Genomic DNA, 27,883 nt, shown 5'->3' with positions numbered 1-27,883 from the left:
TTCTGTTTCTCTAGAGAACCCTGATACAGCCAGTAAGCCTTATTATGCCACGGAATAACATTTAATAAAAGCACTGTTTATGATATCTTGGAAGACAGATCACATGCTAAAACAAAGCTTATATAATGCTGGGGTGACTAGAAAAAAATCTCACAATGTTAGTGTGTGTGAATGAGAGAAGGCTCAGGATAGATCTTGGGAACTGGAAGCAGAGATGGAAGGAATACAGCTCTGCTAAGGAACCTCTATGCCTGTGGATTATAATCTAAATTGACTAAGAATTCAGTAATTTGGATTGGGAAAAGGCAACAGATTCTGTGCCCCAACATGAAGCAGTGGTGAAAGGTATCCCTGAAGAGGCAGCTCTTACAGAGATAAGACCGGGCCTCAAGTCTCCCTCAAGCACTTCTGAATAAATGCTCTTATCTGGGCAGTAGGAGTCAGTCCAAATGCAAAGATGTTGCTTTCATACTTCACCTAATAAAATGGAACAAACTTCTGATACACACAATATATGAATGGACTTCAAAAACATTATGCTGAGGGGAAAAAAATCCCAGATAAAAAAGAGTACATGTTGTTTGATTACATTTTTATGTAGTTTGAGAATAGGCAAAGCTAACCTACAGTAAAATAAATCAGAACAATGGTTGCCTTTGTGAGTGAACGGATTCTGAAGGAGCCCTAGGTCATCACTCTGGGGTGATGAAAACATTCTGTAACTTGGCAGGGTTGTGGGTCATGCAGTTTAGTGTACCTACGTGTCACAGACCCGCTGGATCAACTTGTTGGTGGGGTGGGAGCAACTCCTCCAGCAATCCTGGGACCTTTCTACAGCTTCTCTGAAGTCTAAACCCAGCTCCACGACAAAATGCACCAGCTCTTCTGCAGATCACTAAAGCTAAATGCTTAGTGGTGGTAAGAGACCTATGCAGGTTCTGGTGACAGAAAGACGGGTTCCTCTTTCGCCTTCTGGGTTCTAGTGTGCCTTTGTTCCTTCCCTCTTCTTGTGCTGGCTACCGACCCTGCTAACTTCATGCCCCATACCAGAAGCAGGGGCGCGATTATACACATCTTCTACAGACAGCTTAACCACCTCCTACGATTAAGATCTGATTCCTATAAGAAATCCCTTACATCCCTCTGGCCAAACTCCAACTGTGATATCTCTGCCCTTGGAGAGTAGGACAAACACTGCTGTGCAATTAACTGTCAAGTCAAGGAGTTCAAGTTCATTCTTTGCCTCATCTATCTAGACGCATAGCACATTGTAAAGCTTACCGAATTCTTGTTCAGTTTCCTTTTAATGATGACAACTTTTATTCATCCTTCTAGACCCACTTCAAAACTCACATAATCTCTAAAACCTTCACTAATCCCCCACAGACTTCCTCCCTGTTCTATTTTTCCCAAGCAATAAATTTTCAGCTCCTTGGAAACAGGGTTTATATTAGATTTGTTTTGTATTTTTATACTGGGGGTGCCAAGAAGTGTATACACATTTTAAGAGGTGTTATCTATGCTCAAGTAGTAGTTCGCTGTAAGCAGAAGTGTTTGGATGTTGATGGTAACCATTTTAAGCACCTCTTTAAATGCAGAAGTCAAACATGACTTGTATTCATCTTTTGTTATCAGTATATGTTAAGTATTACAAATAATTAATACAGTTTTTTCCTTTCTTAAAATGTGTACACATTATTTGGCACCCACTGTATATAGCATAACTGGAAAGTATGTTCTCGAAATGTATTTATTAAACAAGTGAATGAATGAGTGTTACCTAAATTAAGTGGTTCAGGCAGATAACTTTTCAGTGTACAAAGGAGTATGTATATTAATTGCAACTAACACTCAAAAATTCGGAATAGGGAACAACTGAAACAACCTTCAACTCTTAAGTTATAGAACAGATGAAATCTATAGAGGCCAGAAACTTTATTTGGAAAAAATAATAAAACTTTTGCCAACAATTAATTTATAAAATGAGAAAGAAGGGATTTTTTCCCCGTCTTGTCAACAGGGGTCATGGATAAATAGCTACAGAAAGCAAAACAATCCTGTTAATGAAGGTTGTATTTAATCATTGTGGTCTCCTTTCTGACTCAGTTGAAAAGTTGGGTACCTTTTAGTAAGTGAACTTGACCCTGGAAAACCTGGCCACTACTTTCAAAATGAGATTATGTGGTTCTGTGGTAGGTACTGTGATTTGTAATTAAAAATATGTATTTGGTTTTCATCCCCTTTTCTGGCTTAAAGCTCCTAAAATCTTGGGATTTCCTAAGTGATGAGAGCAACAAATGTGTCTTTTATTATGCTTATGAGGCGACAAGGGGACTGCACCAAAGGATGGGGGCTGGTTGCCAGGGGAACCAGCCCTGTGACTAGAGGTTTGGAACTTTTAGTCCCACCCCTTGACCTCTGGGGAGGGGAGAGGGGCTGGAAGTTGAATCAACTGCCAATGGCCAATGAGTTAATCAATCAAGCCTATGTAATGAAGCTTTCGTAAGAAACAAAAAGGACAGGGTTCTGAGAGCTTCTGGGTAGGTGAACACGTGGAGGTGTTGGGAGAGTGACCTGCCTAGAGAGAGCATGGAAGCTCGGTTCCCCTTCCCATGTACTCTGCCCCATGCATCTCTTCCATCTGGCTGTTCATCTGTATCCTTTATCATATCCTTTAGTAGACTGGTAAGTGAAAGTAAACTGTTTTCCTGAGCTCTGTGAACCTCTCTAGCAAATCAACCAAACTCAAGGAATGGGAACGTCCAATTTATGGCTGACTGGCCAGAAGCAAAGGTGACCACCCAGACTTGCAATTGGCATCTGAAGTGGGGTGGCGGCAATGTTGTGGGACTGACCTCTTAACCTATGGGATCTGACACTATCTCTAGGCAGACAGTGTCAGAGTTGAGTTAAACTGTAAGACACCCAGCTGGTATTGCAGAGAATTGCTCGGTGGTGTGGGGGGAAACTCCCATCACCACATTGGAGTTGGTACCAAAACCCTTTTAGGTACCTAAAAGGCTATTAAGTCATATTTAAAAAACAAATGTGATCCCTAACACTGCCTTTTTGGAAACAGAAAAGTAATCTAACATAGTAGGTTAGTCTGGGAGGCAGGCAGTCTGCTTTAAAAGGAAGAAAATAAAACTAGTCCTTTTTTTTAATTAGCCTAATCTGTTGTACCAATAGAAATATTTAATTACTACAAGGTAATTTAACAAATGGTAAAACTACCACTTTAACCAACTGTTATCAGCTCCACAAAGTTTTTATCTCTAAGTTGTTCCTTTTATGCCTCACCTCACCCTAAATGTTTATTTCTCTGAATTTCATGATTTATTTTTCTCTAAGCATTTCAGAGATTTTTGTTTCATTTACTTTTTCCTTACCATTCCATATTTTTGTCTATGTTACATTGCTAGGTTCTAGTATTCCCTTCCAATTTGTCCATTTTTGTTCCTTTTCAGCAGTTCCCATTTTCCCACTGCCTGTTTCTAATCATTTCACTCATTTGGTACATTTGTATCGGTTTACTATTTCTGCTGGTAAACAGGAGTCTGGGCGAGAAAGCAAATAAACAGTTCCTACCACTATTGTGTAATACAAACAAAGAAAACATTAAGGTGAAAAGTTGAAGCTCGTATACAATCTATCAAATAAATGCAGATTTAAAATTAAGTTTCACATACTATACGCATCTGAAGCACAGACATTTCTGGGTTTATAGTTACCCAGTGTTATTCTCAGTTTCAAAAGTATTGTTTTACAAGCCTTGAGGGTACTCTTTACTGTGCTCACAGTAAGTAATCAAATTTCTAGATATCAAACTGTTTATTACCAAAGAAGTTCTGTAAATTCAAGATAAAGAAACCTAGTTTGATATTTTCAGAGACGCCATACCCAGCAGCTGCTTTTGTCGACCTAAGAAACAAAAACAATGCTGATGATTATCCACTGTCCACTGGCAGTAAGTCTTTCGCTTAAAGAAAGGATGCTTTTTATATAGTGCTGGTAGAGCAGAGTAATGACACTAAATACTGCTGAAATAGATTACAAATGACAAGTGCTAACATTTATTATCGGTTTCTATACTTGGATCTCAAGTTTAATACATCTTTTCACCAGTTAATTACCTCATTAAGATGGATATGGGCAATGCTTAGGGATTACAATTCTGCTGAGATTAAACATAAGGAATCCAGTTTTGGGTTGCTTAAATCAGAAAAGAGTGACAATAGACACATTAAGGCCTAACTTTAAGATAGGGTCTTTGATCTACTATCAAATATAGTCTCTTCACTCACACAAAGAAAAAGAACTAAAAAGCTTTCAAGAAAACCACCAGAGGTCACTTGATTTGGGCCCATAGAAAATGTCCTTATAAATGAATAGCGATTACTAATCACTGATGTAAATGATTTTCTTAAAGTTTTTTACAAACTTTTTTTTTTAAATAAGAAGAAACTTTCTCCATATGAAATCCAACAAGTGTAACCAGATAAAGTCCTCACACCTCTCAATGGTTGGATTTGGTGTGGTGAATTAAGAGGCCCTGCTGGTCATCCTCCTCCCGTCCCTCCAGATGGCTCCTGAAACAATGCTACAGAATCCCTACGTCTCTCCAAAGCAAAGGTTAAAAACCACTATCCTACTAAATTCTTTGGAAGAAAACAACAGCTGTTTCCTATTAAAGAATAAAGTCATTTGATTCCTGCAGTGGCCAGGTTATAAAATAATTAAAAGCCCATAAAGTTTACTAAAGGCATTTTAGTGATTCTATTTAGGTCATAGCAAGGCAAGTTCAGATACCTGTGGCGCGTGGCAGAATGAGGCCAAGTGCCAAGAAAACCATTCTGATGGAAGAAGCAAGGTTTTCATTTTGTTTGATATCCACTAGAGGCCTTTCAAGTTATTAAGGAAAAATAATTTAAACTCTTATTAACATCAATGATATTTTACAAATTGAATAACTATGATGAGTTAATGAAATGCTTACATATCATCTTATTTTGAATATCTTTATTTTTTAACTTTAACCTACTGGTAATCATAACTTACCTTGAAAATTTCAGTAACTTCCTAATTAGCTTTCCTTTGTGTATTTGCTCCCTTGTGTCCACCCTCTATGTGAAATAAATTAATCTATCTAAAATAAATGTAATCATGTTACTCTGTTATCAATAATACTTAAGCAACTCCCCACTAGACGTGAGTGTGTGTGTGTGTGTGTGTACAAAACAGTTGTACTGTTATGGAATAAGCTATTAAATTAAATATTACCGAAAAGCACAGGCAATTAAAACAAATAGAAGCAGCACTGTCTAGCCCAAGACTAACTAGGGACAGTAGAGCCCCGCCTTTTAACAGCCAAAATAAGGTGACTCTTAAGGGTTCTGGAGATAGCATGAAAACCACTAACAAAATTAAGTTTGTATGCTTCTAATGATATGAGCTTAAAATATATAAAGCACAACTTTACAGAACTACAAAGAGAAATGTATGAATCCAAATCATACTTGGAGATTTTAACATACCTCTTTCAGTAATTAACTGGAGATCAGGTTCTGTTTTTGTTTTTTCAGGTAGTAATACAGATGATTTGAATAACAGAATTAAAAATGCTATCTAATAAACATGTACAGAATACTGTATTAATAAAACAAATGTAAAATTCACATTCTTCTCAAGCACAAATAAATATTTATAAAAATTGACCTAATAAAAGGCTATGAAGCAAGTCAAAATAAATTTTAGAGAGTTATTTTATAAGTTTTAGATTTTTATATATATATATATATATATATATATATATATATATATATATATATATATATATAAGTTTTAGAGAGTAAATTTATACTAAATTTAATATAGTTCATGTTCTCTAATCACAATTAAAAAAAGAAAATAATAAGAAAGATAACCAGCAAATCCCTGCATGTCTGGAAATAGAAAACAAACCTACAATTAAAAAGATAAACAAAGATAAATGTTGGATCTTGGAAGGATGTAAAAATTTGATAAATCTCAGGTAAGACTAATTAACAAAAATAAAAAAGAACACATCATTATAAGTCCTGAAGACATTAAAAAAGATAACAAAGAGAAATTGTACACAACTTTATATCAACATATTTGTAGACTTGAATAAAATGGGAAAATTACTTAAAAACAAACAAACAAACAAAAAACAAAACAAACCTAGAATTCATAGAACTGATTCAAGACAGAGAGAACATTTAAGAGTCCTGTAACCATTAAAGAAACTGAATGAATGGTAAAAAAATTTTCCTACAAAGAAACCTCCAGGCTCACAAGGTTTTAGCAGGTTCTATCAAATAGTAAAAAATGAATAATAATTGTAATGTTACACAAACCGTTTTCAGAGAATATAAATAAATGAAAGTCCACTCCTAGATTCATTTTATGAGACTAGTAGAACCTTGATTCTAAATTATAATAAGAATATTTCAAGAATGAGAAATTATAGGCCAGTCTCACACATGGAAAAATCCTAAGTAAAACGTTATACAGAATCCAGAAAAAAATTCACACACACACACACACACACACACACACACACCTATATATTAAAGAACTATGAAAGTTTTTGAAAACAATCTATATAGACAAATTTTGAGACTTAATAAACTTATCAATATTATGAAATACTGGAAAATGTCAAAACTCTCAAAATTAATACATTTAATGTAATTCCAATCAAAATCCCAACAAGTTTTTCATTAAACTTGACAAGCTGATTCTAAAATGTACATAGAAATGCAAAGGGGTCAAAAATAGCCAAGATACTCTTAACAAACAAAACAAAATAAAACAATCAAACAAGGGAAGATTTGATATTAATACCATGGTAATTAAGTTTGCGTTTGAGGATCAATAAATCAGCGGTTAAATGGACTGGAAATCAGATCTATGTTAATGGGGACATTTGACTTATAACAGAAGCAGTACTACAGAGTACTGGAAAAAGGACAGACTTTTCAATAAATGCTATTCCGACCACAGTATCCACATGCAAGAAAAACAGGAGAAAGTTAGGAAGGGAGGGAGGGAAAGAAACTAGATTCCTACCCCATGCTAATAAGCAAAAATCAACTTGATATGGATTTTAGACCTAAATGTGGGTGTTAAAAAATAAAGCCTCCAGAAAATAAAATGAGATTACTTGGCTATGGAAAGATTTTTTAAACAGGGCACAGAAAAACATTAATCATAAATGAAAATATAAATATAGTAAATTACATAAAAAGTAATAACCTCTTTTTGTAAACCCTCCAAAAAAAAAACACAAAAACCCACCAGAGAGTAAAGGGTAAGGCACCACGCCTCCAGATGGGAGAAGATATTTGCACCCCAATGTCAAAAACTTTGAAGGGACTGTTATTTTATCCTGCTTGCAAGCTAAAAAGTTATCCTGTCAGTTTCATGGATGTTGGCAGAGAACATGAGACTCCTGATTCAGAAATGATGGACAGTTCATTACACACAATAATAGCAGCCAAGTCAAACAAGGTTTGAATCTGCCCTGTTGACTACTGGTGCCTGGAACATAAAAGACACTCAATAGATCCTTAAGAAAAAATAAATGGTTGGAGGAGAACCGTCACTATCCTTGCCTCATGTTTCTATAAGGGAGATTTCTCCTCTCCTACCCACAAGGCAGAAGGTAGGCATTTTGCTGGAGTAAACAATTCAAGACTCTCTCTACCTATTTACTTGAGCCTCTACAAACAAGGACAGAAGGAGAAGTAGCTAATATAGTCAATGAATGGCATCGATTGTTATTATTTGACTAGTTGATGGTGCCAGAGTGGATAAAGTCACGAATCACGAGCATCACGACCTCTCATGTTCTCTTAGACCCGCCTGAGCTTTGGCACAACAGGTCCTATCCCTTCATCCGTTTCATCATGTTTCCATGCAGAGGATATACGGGGACAGCGCTTACTTTCTGTCTAATAGCTGGCCGGACGAGATGACTGAGTTCCAAGATTTAGATGTGGGGCTGGAATAAGAGGCTTGTACTTGGGACTCAGGTCCAAATCATGTTTCTCGATTTAGTTTCAGCAGAGGAGCTCGCTGGGGTTTAAGGGTGAGTTAACACAAAGGATGGATTGTCAAATCAGATTCTCTTGAACTGGAGATCTTAGCCATTCTCAGGCTTTACTAATAATTTCGAGTGGCACCAAGAGAAGCAGGGACATCTGATGTGGCTTCCTAAGTCTTGCATCTAGCTCAGCATGTTTTCTAGCTCAGAATAATAGATGAGCTCTCTAAGCAAAGTTCACAGGTCACCTCACACAATGGGGAGCATTTAGGTTGTCACATCTCCCCTGTACCTTAGGGAGCTGAACAGCTTCTATGACATTCTCCAGGATGTCATGCCTCACAAATCTATAGAGTCTAAGTTGTGTTTATCTTAGGCAACTCTAACCAGGGACAGTCTCCTCAAAGCACGCCATAAGTAAGAGTTCTCCTCTTAGCAAAATTCAGTAGTCTATTTACCAAGGAGGTCAGTTATCACCATGCTTAACTGGATTACCTGCCTTCATTCTTTCTGTGGAGAATGAATCTCTCCAAGAAATTCTCTCTGGGAGAATCTCTCAAGAAATCAAAAGAAAAATGGATTATAGGCCAGCTGCTAACTCCTTTCCCAAAGAGTCATCAAGCTCTTGCCTGGATCATTAAAAAAGCTGATGTTTTAATCTCCATTAAGGTATGTTTTTGTATCTACTTCTTGCATTAATGGGATTCTATCACTAGAAAGAACAGTCTTTTTGATACTCCTAACTACATGAATGAATGAATGAATGATTTAGTATATAGCCATTTCATAACTACATTTTCAAAGACTAATATTTAATAATTAAAATGTTCATAATAAATTAAGTGGAAAAAGGGTATCAAACTGTATATCACTGATTTCTATTATTGTAAGTACTACATGTAGTCAAAGGAAATTAAGTCAGTATAATAACCGTTTCTTTCAATAGATGGCTTAATTTCTTTACATTTCATATATATTCCAAATGCTTCATGAGACTATATTACTTTCATGATTAGGAAAAATATCTTCCCTTTAAATATGTATCTGATGCTTATTTGGTAAAACACACTTTATGAGACCCGCACCACGTCCCCAACCTCGGCAAAGTAAGCCGTGCCTCCTCTTGCTCCCTCTACACCCTAACTGTTCCTGCCATTATTATGTTCTCACCACATTTTTTAGGATAACTGCCGTGAAGACTTTGAGAGCACAGATCATTTCCTATATATTTTAGCATCTGCAGTCCCTAGCAGAGTTCCTGATACAAAGTAGATACTTAATACATGTTGGATAAATTCATAAGTGCTTATAAATATCTTATTTTCAATATTGTATTTCACACCGTGAATCGACACTTGAGATATAGTTTTATGACTCAAAATACAATAGCTACAAACTATAGCTATAGATGTCTCTTCAACCTTTCACAATTTCATTTAATGTGGAATATTTTCATCTGTAAATTCTTACTAAAAAGAAGCACGTAGCGGGCCGGCCCGGTTGCTCAGGCGGTTGGAGCTCCCTGCTCCTAACTCCGAAGGCTCCCGGTTCAATTCCCACATGGGCCAGTGGGTTCTCAACCACAAGGTTGCTGGTTCAACTTGAGTCCCATAAGGGATGGTGGACTCCGCCCCCTGCCACTAAGATTGAACAGGGCACCTTTGAGTTGAGCGGCCTCCCGGATAGCTCAGTAGGTTGGAGCGCGGGCTCTCAACCACAAGGTTGCCAGTTCGACTCCCGCAAAGGATGGTGGGCAGCGCCCCCTGCAACTAGCAATGGCAACTGGATGGGGAGCTGAGCTGTGCCCTCCACAACTAAGACTGAAAGGACAACAACTTGACTTGGGAAAAAAAAAAGTCCTGGAAGTACACACTGTTGCCCAATAAAGTCCTGTTCCCCTTCCCCAATAAAATCTTAAAAAAAAAAAAAAAAGCATGTACTGTGCCCAAATGACAGATTTCCAATCTTAGAACCTCTGACTCCTGCCACCTAACTTAAAGAAAAAGTAGGAGGAGGATTAGCAGTAGTAATAGTAGCTGTAGTAGTAATAATTGTTGGCTTTAGTCTTCTGGATTCTAAACATAAGACTAAGCATATGATGATAGCATGCAAAGTTAACTGAGTTACTTGAACTTTTAAAAGAAAATACGTATATAGTTGAAATAGTGGTGAAAATACTCCATTCTAATAGAACCATATGTCCAAAGATTATTTTTCCAATAGGAACACATAACCATTTTGGTCACTAGGTATCGCTTATTTCGAGAGCATGACAGACAGAGGTTGGTGATTTTTTTTTTTAATGTTTCTTTTAAAATACAATTTTTACTGTCAGAGTACCACTTTTTAAGAGTTGTTATCTGGATGATTTATACAAATTTCCAAAATGTTACAAAATAATCTAAGCTTCCTTTTTCAATGAGTTCACAAATTGGATTTTACTTGTCAAGTGGTGAGAAAAGAAAACCAGAAGGGGTCAGTATTTTAAACATGATTGATTTCCTCCGAGGAAATGGATGACATGATACATTACTGCAATAAGATACCTATATTTTTGTTATAAATCATACTCTTCAGTTTGTGCTTTCCCACCTAAAAATCATGTAAACTTATCTTGCACAAACATCACAGCCACTTTCTAAAAAGACTACGTATATATCATTTCTAGCATATTTTCCCACTGTTTTTCTTAATATGTTTAAATAAAAACGAGGCAAGAGAATCTGATTATGTAGTGTGTACATACACAGCGTGTAATAGAAATGACTAGTCTCAGAAGTTATTTTGAGAAACGGTAAAGGTGTACCTTTAAAAGGCACTCTTTATTAATCGAATTGGCGTATGTTCAATTATTCCTTATATCTTTCCCCACATTCTCCTCTTCTGAAAATGGTTGGGGGGGACACATGTGTAAGAGAGTTGAATATATCTCTTTTTCATGTTCTATAAATTTAATAAAAGATTCTAATTTTTCCACTTCTATAGGATAAATCAAAGAGTGAGTCCTCATAAGTGTACAATGAACTCGTATGCTTTGTGATCTTTCTCCTGTCATTACTGTATCTTCCAGTAAGCTTTTCACGCTAAAAAAAACCTCAGGTTAGATTACTATTTTCATGAAAATATGTTATATATTTTCTTTATGAAGACTGATTTTTTAAAGAATTAGAAAAAGATTCTTACATACCTATTTACTACCCCATATCTACTAACATTACTTCTTTAAAAAAATTTAACATCAAGAAACTTCTATTAGTGGCGGCCAGATGGCTCAGTTGGTTAAAGCGTGAGCTCTTGAACAACAGGGTTGCCAGTTTGATTCCAACATGGGCCAGTGAGCTGTGCCCTCCACAACTAGTAGATTGAAAACAACAAGCTGCTGCTGAGTTTCCAGCGGGGCAGATGGATGGCTCAGTTGGTTAGAGCACGAGCTCTCAACAACAAGGTTGCCGGTTCAATTCCCACATGGGATGGTGAGCAGTGCCCCCTGCAACTAAAGACTGAAAATGGTGACTGGACTTGGAGCTGAGCTGCGCCCTCCCCAACTAGATTGAAGGACAACTTGGAGCTGATGGGCCCTGGAGAAACACACTGTTCCCCAGTATTCCCCAATTAAAAAAAAAAGAAAGAAAGAAACTTCTATTAAGTAAAGTATCAATTTTCATTTAAGTATCACATTCATAAAAATGTGTATAAAATTAATATTTGGTTGTAGAACATAGTGTTTTCAAAAGCTAAAATTCTGAACAGTTTGCAAGCTGCCTATTTAATGTAAATATGAATGATTTCTAGTAAGGTAAATGAATATACAGCCATGAAAGGCATAAGGTACATTTAAGCATCTGTCCAGCAAACAAGTGAAGATACAAGTCTAGTCTTTGATAAAATAGCACAATTCAAAAAATTCTGCTTATTTGCTCTCAACTATCCTTTCCACTCCCTTTCTCCCTTCTGAGTGCCATCTTCTGTCCATAGTACCAGGATAGGCAATGCTTGCTTGCTTTCCCACTGTTCTTTGCAAATGCAAATAAGGATCTATCTACTATCAAGCCTTTACACTTTTGACTAAAACTCACACACATCAGTGTATTTACTGTCCTACATATGTTTGCATTTAAAATCTTTTATTATTGTGGGGGGGAAAAAAGATTGGGTTTTTTTAAGGGAAGGTAACACAATAACTGGGTGAGGAAGATCTAAAGAAAGAGAAACTTCCCTGTATGTGACATAGTGATAGGGCTATCCCTGATGAGAAAATTACCACAGACATTTTTTTCCTTCATTTTTTGGAGTCAGAAGATAGAGCTTATGGCTGGAATTATCATTTTTTTCCTTTATCTTTTTAACCCCCAGATTTGTAGATGTTAGAGAATAGAAGCATTATCTGTGCCTATAGCTTGAGTACCCGCTCTTCCCCCTTTTTCATTATAATTACACAGCTAAGGGACTCAGAGTTTCAGCTGCATTGAGTGGCTCCAAAACCTCTCACATAGACCAGGCCGCAGAGGTAGAGAATACAGATTAGCTGCTCAAGGAAAAGAATGGAAGATTTCTGGTATGATGGTCTTTCCCAATCCCATGATGACATGAAAACCTACAGTCATAGTGACCGAGACGTCAAGTGTGGGCCCTGTCAATATGCTACAAAAGTGATGTGGAGCTAAAGCCGTTCCTCTTTGTGGAGCAAGATGATGGGAGAGAGGAGTGGCTACGAAAGGAGAGCCTCAGTTGTTAGGGCGTGAGGATGCACCCATGTGAGCTTTACAGAAAGGCACGACCGTCATGATGATCACTGGGAAATGTATTACGTGGGGGAAAAAGCTAAACTAAAACTAAAACCACACTTTGCTTATGCAAAAGCAACACTCATCAAATTACATGAACTGCTTTATATTTATGCCTAATTACCATGCAGCACAATAACGATCCTATCATTATTTTTGCCAGATTAACTTCTGCCAGATTAACTATTAATTTAATTACAGATGTAAATTATAAATACTTAACCCTTACAATTTAGTATTTTTAAGCAATTTTTGACTGACAACATTCTACACGCCAGACGACAAGTTATATAATGGGAATAAAAACCATCAGACAGCCCCTGCTCCCACAGGACTTAGAGTCTTGGTGAGGAGAGAGACTGGGCAAATGTCAAGCAGAGGAACTGACAATCATATTTTTAAGTAAAAATAAAGACATGAGGGGAATATCAATCTCAGTCCCAGGGAGTCAGGTAAGGCTTCTACAAGGAGGTATCAGAGCTGATTTTTGAAGAACCAGCAGAGTTAACCAAGAGAAAGGGGAGGATGAGTTAGAGGAAGAACTCTTGAAGCAAAAGGAACAGGAACTGACCGGCCTCAGAAGTGAGACACTGGAAGGAGAGTCTGAGGAGCTGCTGAGATGGAACACAATGCATCAGTTAAAAGTAAGAAGTAAAGCATGTTGTCAGCAAGCACAGAACTGTCACTCATTTTCATGCCACGTGTAAGAAGTAATGAGTGATAAGGCATCATTTTAACTGTATTTTAAAGATTCCAGAGAATTTGTGTTCAGCATTAAACAGAGATTACTTGGGAGTAAAGTGTAAGTGGAAGTATTTTTTGAAACGAGGACAGGATATCCCAAAATGCCTCTGCTATGAAGGAAACCAAGTATCTCTTGGTGGTCGTGCCCTTCTGGAAAATTCTTAGAGGGGAGAGAAGTGCTAACAATGAACTACCACTTCGCAGGAGGCTGACTCATCCAAAACAATGTGTCCATCATACACAAAAAAGCATCCTGGTCTGAAGCTACTCTTGGAGGCCTCTCAAATTCTGGTGAAACAATAGGGTGACGAACCCTAGGCTTGGAATGGGCCTCATAAGCAAACAATTTTAAACCACAGTAAAATCATATGTGCCCTTTAAAAGACAATGCACAATAATACTGTCTTTCATTGACAGGGACGGAGTGGGGACAGAGGGGACATTACAGGATGACAGCTGAAAGGGAAGAGGTTAAGAATTTTCTGGGTGCAGCCTTAGGAGAAATAAGTACTGACACGGACACAGGGAACCTACTGGGGGGCCTTCCCTGTGTCATGTTTTGTCACGGCTATTTAAATTACATTAGAAAGCAAAATAGACATTTGTATTAATAGCCCTCACCTTAAAAGTTCTATCTGTAGTACAGGTAAATTCCTCCTTTGGCTTATCCTGCAGGCGGCCTTCTGAGAATCAGAAGAGAACAACCAACTTCGATCATTGGAACACGGAGCATCGACTAACACCTAGAGAGGAAAAAGGGCACATAATGCAAATATGTGCTGAAAATATATCCTCAGACACAAAGCATATGGGAAGCTATGCAAGACATGACAAAAAATGGCAAATAAATACATTTATTTTAAAACCCAAAACACACCATAGTAAGTTCTTTGTGACATTTCTTTACTAATACATTTCAGAAAAATTTCCTCTGCACTTTTAGTGTTTGGTTTTTTGCGGGGAGGAAGGGAATGAGAGCACTAAAAGTTTATTAATGCCTACTAACAGTTTATATTCTTGACAACTACACAAAAACTTTTTTGAAAGTTACTCATTTTAAACAGACATTACTGTATTTTTGAATTCTCAGCATTTATTTTTAGGAACTAACATTTCAATTTCAGTTTACTGAAATGTTCTGTTTTTCTTCAACTGCCAGACTCTGATATTAAAGCAATACAGTGCACATCTCTGTGTACTGACCCAAATAATATCTGATCTTCTCCTAAGTATCTTTGAGGTACACGGAAATAAAAAACATTCTATAATCACCGACCCCAATGTTACCGCTTCCTATGAACCATGCTGACCATCAAATGAAAACTGCTTCCATGTTCACTTTATCAAAATTTCCCAGGGCACTGAAAAATTGTATCTGGCTCTGTCTGGAAGAAGATGGAAAACAATAACAAAGCCACATAACAGTGGTATCGCGGGGAGACCATCAGTTAGTCACAATGTAATAAAAGTACCTTGTCAAACGTTTCAGGCTGGACATCCCCCATTTCTCTGCCATCCAATTCAGACACTTTAATTACATTTACGAAAGGCTGTGGGATGAAAGATTCTAACGTCTGCCTCAGCCACTTCAATCTCAGACTATCGTATTCATTACAATGAAGATAACCTAAAGATAAAGGATTAAAACGTTTTAATATGAAACTTAAATTTCTACTTTTGATCAAATAAATTTCAAAAATAAATCAATTTATCATAAGTATGCAGAAATAGGGCTCAGAGGTAAATATTATGATTATCATATCCTGAAAAAGCAGAAAAGAAACACACACTACATAAAACATTAATAATCATGCCTACACAGCCTCTCAGAAGTTCTCACCACCTACTCATTCAAATTTAATTTTGGAGGTGAAAACCTTTAGAGAATTATGGATTCCTAAAGATACGCTGTACAACCAGTACCTCAGACACAGTTCTCCCCTAAAACTCTGAAGAGCAAAATTCTATGACAGACACCTGTCCCTCCAGGAAAGACAGCTTTATTTTGAATAAAGGAAAGTATGTAGTACGTAAAATGCTATTGGCTCTATGGTTAGAAAGACGTGGGCTCAAATTATGAGCTGAGAGACTTTGGTGGGTAGCGCATACGGCTTGGATATGCTAAACAAAGCAATGATTCACATCTGGGGCAAGACAGAGCAGAACAGTGCAAGATTTCATCACGCTACTCAGAACGGCACACAATTTAGAGCTCATGGTTTATTTCTAGAATTTTCCATTTCATATTTTCAGACCATGGTTGACCATGGGTAACTGAAACCATGGAAAGAGAAACTGTGGATAACGGGAAACTACTTTATGGAAGGTACTTAGCAAATAATTGATCCCTAATAAAACAGTTGTTTTGTTATTTTCTTTATTTAAATATATACTTATATATTTATAAATATTTTATGTTTATTATATAATATAAATTATATATAACACAATTATATAATGTATATATTTAAATACAAGCATATCTTTAAAAATTCATAGAAGTATAAAGGAAAAACATCAAAAACTACCTGAAATTCATAGTCTTCAGTTACTGCCATTTAACATTTTGAAAAATAACCATACCATATCTCTTTATGCATACACCCACATATAAAATTCACATAAATGGAATAATATATTTTTGTTGTGTCATTTTTTTCACCTCACCCTTCATCTACGCCCTCCCAACTGCCAAACTCCTCCATCAAAAACAACCTGTGAGTGTGTGAGTGTGTGTGTGTGTGTGTGTGTGTACCGAGGGTACCAAAAAAATGTATACAAGTGGACACTTTGGTCAGCATTGCTCAAGCAGTAGTTCGCCATGATCAGAAGTGTCTCGACGCTGATGGTAACCACTTTGAGCACCTCTTGTAATTGCAGAAGTCAAACGTGATTTATATTCATCTTTTGTTATCGGTATATATTATTACAATTTTAATAGTTTTTTCCTTTCTTAATCTGTATACCTTTTTTTGGCAGTATATATATAGATTGATAGATATAGATATATATATATCTTACATAATTATGTACATACTCAGGATTCTTTTACACACTTCTCTGCTCCCTTCCTCCCCACATATGCCAATACTTCAAAGGAAATACCACCCAGTCTATTTGTGGAGATAATTTTTAAAGGCTGCTAAGTAGTGCATAGAATAGATGCATCACCCTTTATTCTACCATTCCCAGTTTCTGGGCATTCACACTGTTGTCACTAATAACATTCAATAAACATCTTTATACGACTGTTTTTTCATAATGTGATTTGACTAGAGGCCAGTGCCAGAGGAATGGATAGGTGTGGGGAGGGGAAGTTTTAGTTTTATTACATACTACTATGTCCCAGCACCAAAGTCCCCTAAGTATTATTAGTTGTAGTACAATCCTTGATTTCTAACACAGTTCAGCATCTCTTCATTTGTTTATTCATTTGTTTTGCTTTTATGTCAAGTGCCTATTCTTATCTGTTGCCTTTTTTCCATTGCTGTATTTATTTTTCTTATTAACAAGACATATCTAATATTATAGATATTAACCCTTTATCTGCCATCTGATTTCTAAATATGTTTCCTAAATTGTCCTCTGCATTTATTTGTGGTATCTTTTTTAATGTACAAGTTTCACAATTTTTTTATAGCCAGTCATATCAACTTTTATAATTTCTAGGTTTTGGGTCTTATTTACGGTGGTCTTTTCGACCACTACATTTTCATCAGATTCAACTAAACATTCAAGTAGGCACGTTTGTCATCTTCCTACACAGGACAGGAACCTCAGCTCGCCAAAAGGGCTGGGTAAGACATGCATCTTTCGTGGAAGGCCTTGTGGTGGTCCACACAGGTGGTAATTCAGGTTCAAGAAGGTAAGGCTCATATTGGGCAGGTGAAGGAGCTGTCCTGTCTTAAAAACCTCATGTCCCACAGGTGCCAACACCTCTTCTAGTAACTCCACAGACACAGCTTCCAGGGTCCCCAGAATAGACACGCTCAATTACAAAAATCACTGCACTCAGGGAGGCTAAAAGCATGGCATTCACATCTTGTCGCTAGTGTTGATTTACTCTTTCTCCCCGTGCACTGCACCAGTCGGGGTCATTTTTGCCATAAGCAATGTTCCCTGGAAATAGTGATGATCTCTGTCAGGTCACCAGGGAAACAGAGACATCTAACTGAAGGTGAAATTCTAATGTAGAGGGGGAGAAATTTTTTGTAAACCCTTTGCTCAAATACATATATGTACATACAACTATATGTGTGTATACATCTATATACCTATATATCTATACACGTGTTGTTTTTTTCTGATTGTTACTCCACTGTTAAAAACTTTTAATAACTTCCCATCATCCACTAAATAAAGTTCAGACACTTAGTCTTTAATTCAAGGTCTATAATACTGAGATCTCAAGACAACCTTTCGATTTGAACCTCCCACTATTTCACAAGCATACTGTGCTCCACCAAACCCGACTGACTAGTCCATTTCTAAAACATACTTTTTCCTCTCCTATAGAACTCACTATATTTTATCTCATATGAGAGGTGTTCATATGTATTACTAACCTTTTCTACTAGCAGGGCTCCAAATTTCCATATGGAAAGAGCTCAGGAGATGGCATCAATTTGTCAGAAATGGGGGAAGCAGTAGAAAATCGCCTTAAAGCTGCATTTGCACAGGTGGTACACTATTTACTATTTAGTTACATCTTTATTTGGGGCGGTTTTTGGAGGATTCGCTAATGCAGCTTATCAATAGGTGTCTGAAAGTTCTTGTTTTAGCCGGAGATCACTAGAAAACAGTCTAAGACAAAAGCTTATGTTATGGCAGGGGTGGAATCCCAGGGAAGCAAAAGCGAGAGAGAAAAAAAGTAAATCATTCAAGGAGGGAGAACAAATATAAGAGGGTTTGTAATCAAGCTGACTACAGCTTTGGTTAGTCTGTCAGGATAGGTCCAGAGTTTGACATTACTGAGCCTTGGGAGACATTGTGAGGTTTAGTGGAATCGGGAGAAAGAATAAATAATCTGGGGGCTTCTTCCAGTCTCCTGCCTCTCATTGGTTCAAGTCCATTCCAAGAGCTGAAAACTCCTACCCGCTTTGGGTTTGTGTTACCTGGCCCCTCCAGGCAAGTGCTCAGGAAGCCAGAGAGTCCCAAGGCCAGGTTCAGCAAGCACCCAGGTGTGGTAACCTCTGCTTGTCAGCTGGCACCTTTCGGAGGCTCCTCAATTTGTGGCACTGGTAGGAAGCATTAGGGGCAGAGGCCTGCAGGAACGGCATAAGCCTTTGCCAGGGTTTGTCCAGTCTGGAAACAATTCCAAGCTGCTCAGGCCTTGAGGTGAGGGGGGGGAAGGTGACACTAAATGCATCTGTGGTGGGTCATAAACTGGGAACAAGGGAGCCCCCCAAAGTCACCCCTTGTCTCCACCACTGCTTACCAGATACTAAGAGCCTCAAAGAAAACAAAACGTCTTAATTATCTTTCATTGCATTTCTCCCTTTTTTTGGTTTAAATATTTTACATTCCATTTCTATTCTTTTAGTAGTAACCCTAAAGGTTTTAACATGGATATGCAAAAGAAATTCTAAACTAAGTCCATCTTCACCATTTTTCCTAAAAGATAACAAGAATCTTATAAGACTCCTTCCCAAATTAGATGCTATTTTTATTATACATTTGGGTTTTATTTGGGCTTACATTTTTTAACTGCACAAAACATTATCATTGTCTTCTATAGTGAACGACTATTAGATTTTCCCATATATTTCCCACCTTCTTTGCTCTTCATTTCTTTTTGTATCTTCTACCTTCCAACTAGAATGACTTTCCTTTTTCCTGAAGCACATCCTTCAGAATTGTTGGTGACAAGCTCTTACACTCTCTCTGTCTAAAAAAATGTCCATTTCACTTTGGCTCTTCTGAGATACTCAGGTGAATATATTTCGGGATTCGTAGTCATCTTTTCTGAGCACATGGAAAACATCATTCCTCTGTTACTCTCAAAGGTCAACCCCGTCTAACATCTGTCCCTCTGCAGTCTGTCCTCTCAGGCTCCCATAACATCTTCTCTTTATTTTCAGTGTTCTGCAATCTTGCTAGAATGGTGGACATTGGCTTAACTGTGGTTACAAAATTTCAGAGGGTGTTTCCAATCCTCCCCACTCCCACCAAAGTTGAAGACAGTTTTCCTTTCAGTCCCTTGGAGAGGACAATTTCTTCCCAGTTTACCTTCCCTGGAGGGAATAGCACTATGGTGTCTCAGCTCTATGTAACGTAGTCTCCTAGTAGATGCACTACTTGGGCAGGCTCTGGCTTTCTCCTCTAGTCCCGCATTTTCATGAAATCCACATGCATGTTTTTCAGGGTAAGCAAATGCACTCAAGCCAAAACCTGGCTTTGATGCTCTATTTACCTTCTAGGTTCCTTCCCTCTGTCTCTTAGATTTTGGCCAGTGAATATTTGGAGATGATTAACACATTTAAAAAAGATTTTGTTTTCCTTAAATATTATAGCCTACATTTTCTAGGTTGTTTGCAGCAGGAAGGCTGGTTAGGAGACTGTTACACTGCAGTCTGTCACACTGCCGGCAACAGAAGTCTTAGTCATTTCTGTATCCTTCACAGCTCTACACCTACCATTCAATGCCAAGCATGTAGTATGTGCTCACTAAGTGGGGCTGACTTGATTTGAAACATGCCATTGTAATAAAGAATACTAAAATTGCTACAACTGAAAATCAGGCAGCTTTCTAATAAATTATAGCTTTAGTAAAGATTCTCAATGCAGCATTTTTAAATAGGTCACAGTTGAAATACAACTTTATGATATATTGTTGTTTTGCTTAGACATGGATTTTATTTGAAATAGTCTGACGTTGGTTAAACTTTTTAGTATATGCACTATAAGGCATCCATGTTTCATATAGATACTAAGACTTGCCACATTGAGATCAAATTAATTTTATGCTTAGACTGTGAAAAATAAAGAAAATCTTGGTATTTTTTTTTCATCTAAGTATGAAAGGGGGTGAATTTACCAAATTCCTGAATAAATCATTGAGGCTTTATGTGTGGCAGCCTTTGGTCCATGGAAAGGAACTGAAACTAGAAGTTCCATTCGTTTATTTATTTTGAAATACCTAACTTAGACGACACCAATTCTGCTTGTTTTCAGTTCCGCTAACTATTCCTTGGAGCATAAGCTGTAACACAATTGTTTTATATGTTCCTTTCAATGTAAAAATTGGAATGATACTTTCCATATACTAAAAGTGCTGTAAAGGCTAATAAGATTCTTTGAGCTACCTGGAAACAATGTTAACAAATTCACAAAATAATCCAAAATGGTAATAACGAACTTGTTAAAACGTGGTAGACGACAGATTAATACACACTTGAGAGTATAACCATTATAGGGTTCTGGTTTATTAAGCACCTGTTATGGACTGGGCAGTGTTAGCTGCTACAGACACAAAAATGAGCCTGAACAAGCTGTGCAACGGAGGATGCTGGATAAAGCAGCAACTGAGTTCCACTGCCAGCATGCAGAACACGTCAAGGAGTTACATATTAGTGAAAACTGGAGTTCAGATCCCAGCTCTGCCACTCACCTACGGCCATTCAGTTCACTTCTCTTTGTCGTTTTATTTTTTAAATGAAGATAGTAATGTCCAAATCATGGGTTGCAGAGTTCAATGAGATCATGTACACCAGTGACAGTCACACTGTGTTCCTCAGAGCCCTATGACGTCCGAGAGATGCAACCTATGACGCTGGAAGCAGACGACTACAAGCGTCTGAACAACACAGACTTATGCAATGTGATTAATACAGTACGTGGCACATGCTCAGTGTTCCAAAATGCTTATTACTTTTCTTATTACCACAAAGAAGGTACACCTAAGTCAGGGGATTGAGAAAAGGCTTTCCAGGAAAGTTGATTCCTGAGTGAAAACCTAAAGAATGAAAAGGAATAGGCAGGGGAGGAGGGCAAGGAAAATGGTACCTACATATACATGTGAGAAAGGCCTGGAGGTATGAGGTCCCTGGAAGGAGGGCTAAGCAATTCAGTAAAGAAAGGAGTGCTTCTAATCTTCTCTGTCAAAAAGTTTTCACTGACAGCAGAGAGATTTCATGCCCAGAGGGATACAGCTCTCAGCAAGAAAGTTAAGCCACTCCACCAAGCTAGGTCATTCTTCGTCTATTAATGTTTTCCTACTTAGAATCTGATTTGTTTGCTCTTTTTCTGTTAAACCAGGACATATCAAAGGCTGTGCTGACAAACACCCAAACAAACGAATAAAAACAATGGACAGTCTGTCACTGCACTAACAGGTGGAAGCAGCTGGACCAACAGAGAAGTGGAATGATTTTTTAAATCATCTTAAAACATGAGGTTTTTAATCATGCAGAGCTGTGAGCCTCCTGGCCCAGAATGAAGGCCAATACTGATCTAAGGAAATCTGGTGTATAAATGCTCCTTTACTGTAGCCATCAGTTTAAGTTTTGCTTATGAAAGGTTTGATTCGCACTGCTTCTGCATTCCAAATCCAAGCACTGCAGCTAACCTAATTTGGTCTTTGAGCATCAGCATGAAGACATCTATATTTCTTAGTAAACCATTATCATTAGTCCTACTTAGATGAAAAGCTACTTTACTTGGAACACTGCCTGTGGCTCATTGCCCTTGAGGTAGGACAGGAAGGTTCTTGCCACTTAAAAATCCTACAATGCATCAGTTTGCCTTTGGATTCCTGATCAAATCACCTTCCCTACGTAAGGATATAAGATATTTATAGTCTACTAATAAGAACAATTTAGGATTAAAATGCCCTTTCTTCAAAACAGTACCAAAAAATTGACATTTCTCTCCCATCTTTTACGATACTAAAAATTCTATTTTCAAAACTGATTTAACAACCAAAAAAATACTGTCAAAGAACACAGAAAGAGTGAAAGTAAAGATAAATACTCCTTATGATTCCGTAAAACTTCATTTCAAATTATAAAAATGATAAAATACCTTTTCAAAATAATCTCTTTTGTTATGATTTCTTACCGTAAAAAATACAGCAAGTCTGAAAACAGAGTTTTAACCACAATTCTGAAACACACAGGATGTTTTCTCCTAAATATACAGTTAACTGATACATTTATTTGCACCACTGCTTAGTACACCTGAATTCACAGTTCTCATAAAATGATTTTGTAACCTCTTTCAACAGGGAGTGCTCTCCAATGGAGATATAAATTAGCAGTCTTCAAACTGGGGTATGCATGCCCTGGGGATACATAACAACTTTCTAAGGAAAATGGGGGCATGGACAGTTTCAAAAGAATCCATTTTCAGATCCACTTCCTACAGGAGGAGAAGCCTTGAGTCAGAGCATCTCCTTTCACAAGGGCCGTTCCCCAACTTGACAAATGAGGAGCAAGCTTCCCACCCATCCAGACTCGTACAAGGGCAAACTGTGCCAGGGTGTGGAAACCTCCAAAGCACCTAAGTTCAACACACTGGTACCTTGTGAGAACAGGAATGAGTCTGACAACTAAGGGACAGACACAGCCTTTTGTCATTGAGATGATTCCAATCTTTTGCCTCCTACAAAATAAAAACAGACCTAAAGAGTGCTCACCTAGTAGATCATTAAAATAAGGCTGGATGAAAAGTATGCGATGCAGGGTTATAACTCAGAAGTTTAAGGAACTAGTGAAACTACTATAACACAACTCCCACCATTTCCATCTTTTCCAGCATTTGCATTATAAAAACGAAACCATCAAACAAACAAAAACCAGACAGAATTGATGCTGAACTCTGTCTCATTTAGCCACAAGTAATATTCATCCAGGGAAACCTGAATTAAAAAAAAAAAAGGCCCCATAGTCTCGTTAAGAAAATAATTTAAGATGAATGTTGACTAATTACTTTTAACAAATATTTATGAAAGTGTATATTACATACATGCCATCATTTTTGTACTAATAATAATGGTAATGACACGTCATCTCTAAACAACTTTTAACATCTTTCCGAATTGCACTCTCCAGTACTACACCCACTTGCCGCATGGCGCTCTGAGCTTGCAGTGAGGCCAGTTAAAAGTGAAATGCACTGAAGTGTAAAATACACACCCATTGTGAGGACTCTGCAGTAAAATGGGAATGCAAAATATCTCATTAATAATTTTTTATTTTGATTTCATGTTGAAACGATATTTGGGATGTACTGGGTTATAATGTATTTTTAATTTCGTCTGTTTCTTTCTACCTTTCTAAGGAGATGAATGGAACCAAAGTTTTGCCACCCTAAAACGGCCTTTGGGGATACTGATTTTAAGCTGGTTATTAAGAAACAAGACTCAGAAAGATCGTTTGACCCTCCTGCCCAAGAGATCCACATGGAAAGACCTGCTCCAGAAAAGAAATCTTGCCATATGCCCCTTAGCCTAATGTGAATCGAGTATGATAGACAGGAAGGCTCCAAGTGGGGGGTGGGGGGGCACCTGCTCACTACACCACCTCCCCGGTCCCGCTGTTTCTGGGTTGTCTAGCAAGAATTTTCCTGCCTTGTGTGTTCTGCTCTCCTCAACTACCTGGCAATCACCTATTTCCTTTGAAATCTCAGGCCCCTGCCCTCTTTCTCCTTTGTCCATAACGACATACAAATCTCAACTGCCCAATGCGTTTGGGGTCTCACATCTTATGACACCCCCTTGCATGTACACACTAATAAGCTTTGGACATTTTCTCCTGTTAATCCGTCTCTGTTAATTTGATTATTAGCAAGGAAAAAATAGTTTTTTTAGCCCCCACAGAGACTACTCTAAATTTTTAAATGATACATAAACATCACATGATGCTTCTATTGGACCAAACTACCTTAGAACGTTATGGTCCAATGATTCAAAAAATGATTTTAAATGTATACATTTCTATTGCATAGAAGTATGACAAGGATAACAATAAAAGACTCTCAAGTATAAAAGTAATAAAATTAAAAAATCTTTGTCACTAGCCTATGAGGATTCATAGTATCTGATAGATTTTCAATCCCAAAATATTATTGTAGTTGTGTTCCCAATTACCTGCTAGGATTAAGTAGCTGGAAAAAAAAGGTTATTTACACTGATTTCCTCAACTAAAATTTCCATTCGTTCCACACTGGCCTGGTTTTCAGGTTTTCAAAATCTGCAAACTAAAGCTTACATTTCTCCCCATATACTTTCAAAGCATTTTACACCAGATGGAGAGTGGCCGATTACTGAAAGCGGCGCACACCTACCTGGATGAGCGCACTGCAGCAGAGCCACTGACTTGCCCCCAGGAGCAGCACACAGATCCAGAACCTTCTCTCCATCCCTTAATTCCAGAGCCAGGACTGGGAGAAGAGAGGCAGCATTCAGGAGATAGTATTTTTTTAGGTTTCCAATTTGGTGTCTTTCTGAAGGCATCCTGCTGGGAATTCTGCTCAGGTAACACTTCATTGATTTAGGATAATAGGGTAAAGATCCTTGGAAGAGTGTGTGATAGCCCTTCAAATGTAAATCCTTTTCCAGTTCAAAAGGGTAATTGAATCGGTTAAGAAGGACAGCATGTTGCCAGCACGATGGGGATGTGAGTACATACCTAGAAATAGGAAAGCAAGGGAACGTTATTATACACACCAATACAATTTCTACTACTCATCAAGCAAATGGGCCCGAGCTGCACACCTTACTTCCCTGAGATTTTCAGAGCCAGTATCAATATTACTGACTTTTTCTTCTACCTCAGGCTCTGACAGGACTCAACCCAGCACTTATGATCCCATCTCCATCTAAATGTTTGATATTTTGTTTATCATGGATTTTTTTTTTTGTACCAGTGTTGGCTATTAAAATATTTCTTATCTTGATCATCAGGTTTTAGTTACCCCTCAAATTCTGTACCACTAAGGAGTGCCTCACTTGCCTCAGCCAAGTCCCTGCAAGCAGAGTATCTTGCCAAAAAAACATCATGGTCTGCCTTTACACACCTCTACACCCATCAAAATAGATTTGAGTCTATCACTCTTGGCACCACAAAGTGTTTTTCTTAGAGACAACATTTAAAACCTGAGACTATTAATATTGGAAGGAAAAGTTCTATCATTACAGGGTGTTTGAATTAGGAGTGCTCCACGTTTCCTTATGAAGATTAAAGTATGGAAAGCTAACTACAGTGAACTCTACGTGACAGAGTTAACGAGGGGCTCAGTGGCTCAGCTGATACAAAAACTAAGGAGGGTTTAAAAATCACTTATGGATGGATACTGCACGTTCTCCCCCGCCCCCTGCAGAATTACCTTCCTAATTTTTTATTCGGTCCAACAGTTAGATCTCTTGACAATCACAGGATCACATCAACTGACAGATTATACAGCAGGAAATATTTAATTTATTTACGAGCTGACCTTTCTAGCTGAGTTATTTGGGAGCCTCATTAACCATGGTCAATTAAATAAACTGCAGCTGCTGCTCAGCCTGGAGTTGCCTATGTGAGGCTCGGCTGGATTGAAATGTAACAAGCCTATGACTTGAAGCGTGCCCTGTGAATTTTAATCAGGGCCTAGTAGTACGTGAAACTGCTTTCTCCTTGTGCTGCCTCTTACTATGATGACGCATCCTATTAGCCCGGTGTATCTGTTTCAGCCATTCTGGAAGACGGCCACCTCTTTCTTTGAGAATGTGCCTCACAAACTTTAGCATGCATCAAGTGTCTGTAAAAGACTGCCGGGCCCTCACCCCAGGGTTTCTGATGCAGTAGGGCTGAGGTGGGGCCTGAGAATTTGCATTTATAGCAAGTCTTCACCTGATACTGATATACTGCTGACCCCCAGGACCACCCTTTCGGAACCACTGCATTAAAATGGACCCCAAAGAAAAACCTGTGAACACCACTGTTGTAAATCTTATGTCAATCCATCCTAATCTTACCCTCTAAACTGGGTGAAAATCTACCCAGGGTTTTGAGTCATGTAGCAAAGACAACTACCGTGGTTCCCCAAAAATAAGACATAGCCGGATCATCAGCTCTAAAGTGTCTTTTGGAGCAAAAATTAATAATAAGACCGGGTCTTATATTATATTGCATAAGACTAGGTCTTATATTACAGTGAAATAAGACCCGTTTTATATTATATTGTATAAGACCCAGTCTTATATTATAGTGAAATAAGACTGGGTCTTATATTAATTTTTTGGCTAGGACTTATTTTTGGGGAAACATGGCATATAGGGCAGGTTGGAAAAGAAGAATATGCACCCCCTTAGGCATGTAATGGAGCTGAGTAATTTTCTGAAAGAGCTTATAAGGAAGTTGAGGATCTAGAAGTTGATTGCTCTAACTTGCCTGTGCCTATATATTTCTTGAAAAATTGCATAATGTATTGTCTGGACAATGTTTGTTATTTAATTATATGATTTTCATTCAAATTTTCTGTGACTTTAGTCTTTTCTGTTACTATTCTAATCTCCATCCTACCTTCCTGTATAATCATTTTATTTAGATATTGCTATATTCCTGCTGATTAGTATAAATAACTCTGCTGATCACAAAACCAATTAAAATTTTCATGGTTAAAAAAACAGCAATCCCTTTTGTTTTCTTGCTATTATAGTCCACTAGAGGGCGCTCATTCAATCATTTTTAAAGTCTGGTTTAGAAATGAATAAATCAATTCATGGAAGTGCACCAAAGTAGGTTTTCCAGCCATTTTATTTTTATTCTTCGAAAATTCTAATGATGAGCCAATTTCCTCCTACTCTTTTTTGGCATCGTTTCCTCCTTGTCTCTCATGGAAGAGCAATCTATGTTCATATTTGTTATCCACAGTACCTCAGATAAGAAGTCATGAGTGAAGGTTAGTGTTTCTGGCGGAGACAGCAAAACACTAAAAACACTGCATACAAGGAGTCTCTTACATGAGATGTGCGCAGGCAATCATGAGGCTGGGACTACAGACCTTCACACAGCACAATTGGTAAATGAAAAGGCACAGACTTGCAAGTCACAGGTTTGGATGGGCCATAAATAGACAATTTTTCTAACCTCCGACTTTAAAAGGGGCTATAATTACTACTGTGCAGGGATTTGCACAGATTAAGGTCGAAAATGTGTGTAAAACCGACAGAAGGACAAAATGAAAACCTAGCTACTAGTTCATTTCTGTTTTCTCCAACTACCCCACGCCACCCCCTTCACAGATTCTTGTAATGCAATCTGGTGATATAGTATTTTCCCTTTTATATGTGAACTATATGAACTCT

The 27,883-nt window shown here is 37.7% G+C and overlaps 1 protein-coding gene across 2 annotated transcripts in view; it reads right to left on the bottom strand.

Annotated features, from left to right (window-relative positions):
* The window catches only part of NSUN3 (NOP2/Sun RNA methyltransferase 3), a 43,919-nt gene that overhangs the window by 10,347 nt on the left and 5,689 nt on the right, over window positions 1-27,883 (bottom strand). For both annotated transcript variants that reach the window (XM_033121338.1, XM_033121346.1), the window contains 3 exons: window positions 24,880-25,223; window positions 15,069-15,223; window positions 14,218-14,339 (listed from right to left, as the gene is read on the bottom strand). In XM_033121338.1, the coding sequence (XP_032977229.1) occupies window positions 14,218-14,339; window positions 15,069-15,223; window positions 24,880-25,223 (621 nt within the window). The remainder of the gene's footprint in view (window positions 1-14,217; window positions 14,340-15,068; window positions 15,224-24,879; window positions 25,224-27,883) is intronic.

This window comes from Rhinolophus ferrumequinum, chromosome 2 (genome assembly GCF_004115265.2).
Source record: "Rhinolophus ferrumequinum isolate MPI-CBG mRhiFer1 chromosome 2, mRhiFer1_v1.p, whole genome shotgun sequence".
NCBI classification, from domain to species: domain Eukaryota; kingdom Metazoa; phylum Chordata; class Mammalia; order Chiroptera; family Rhinolophidae; genus Rhinolophus; species Rhinolophus ferrumequinum.
The sequence above is the reverse complement of the archived record's forward strand: the minus strand, read 5'-3'. Positions and strand labels throughout refer to the sequence as shown.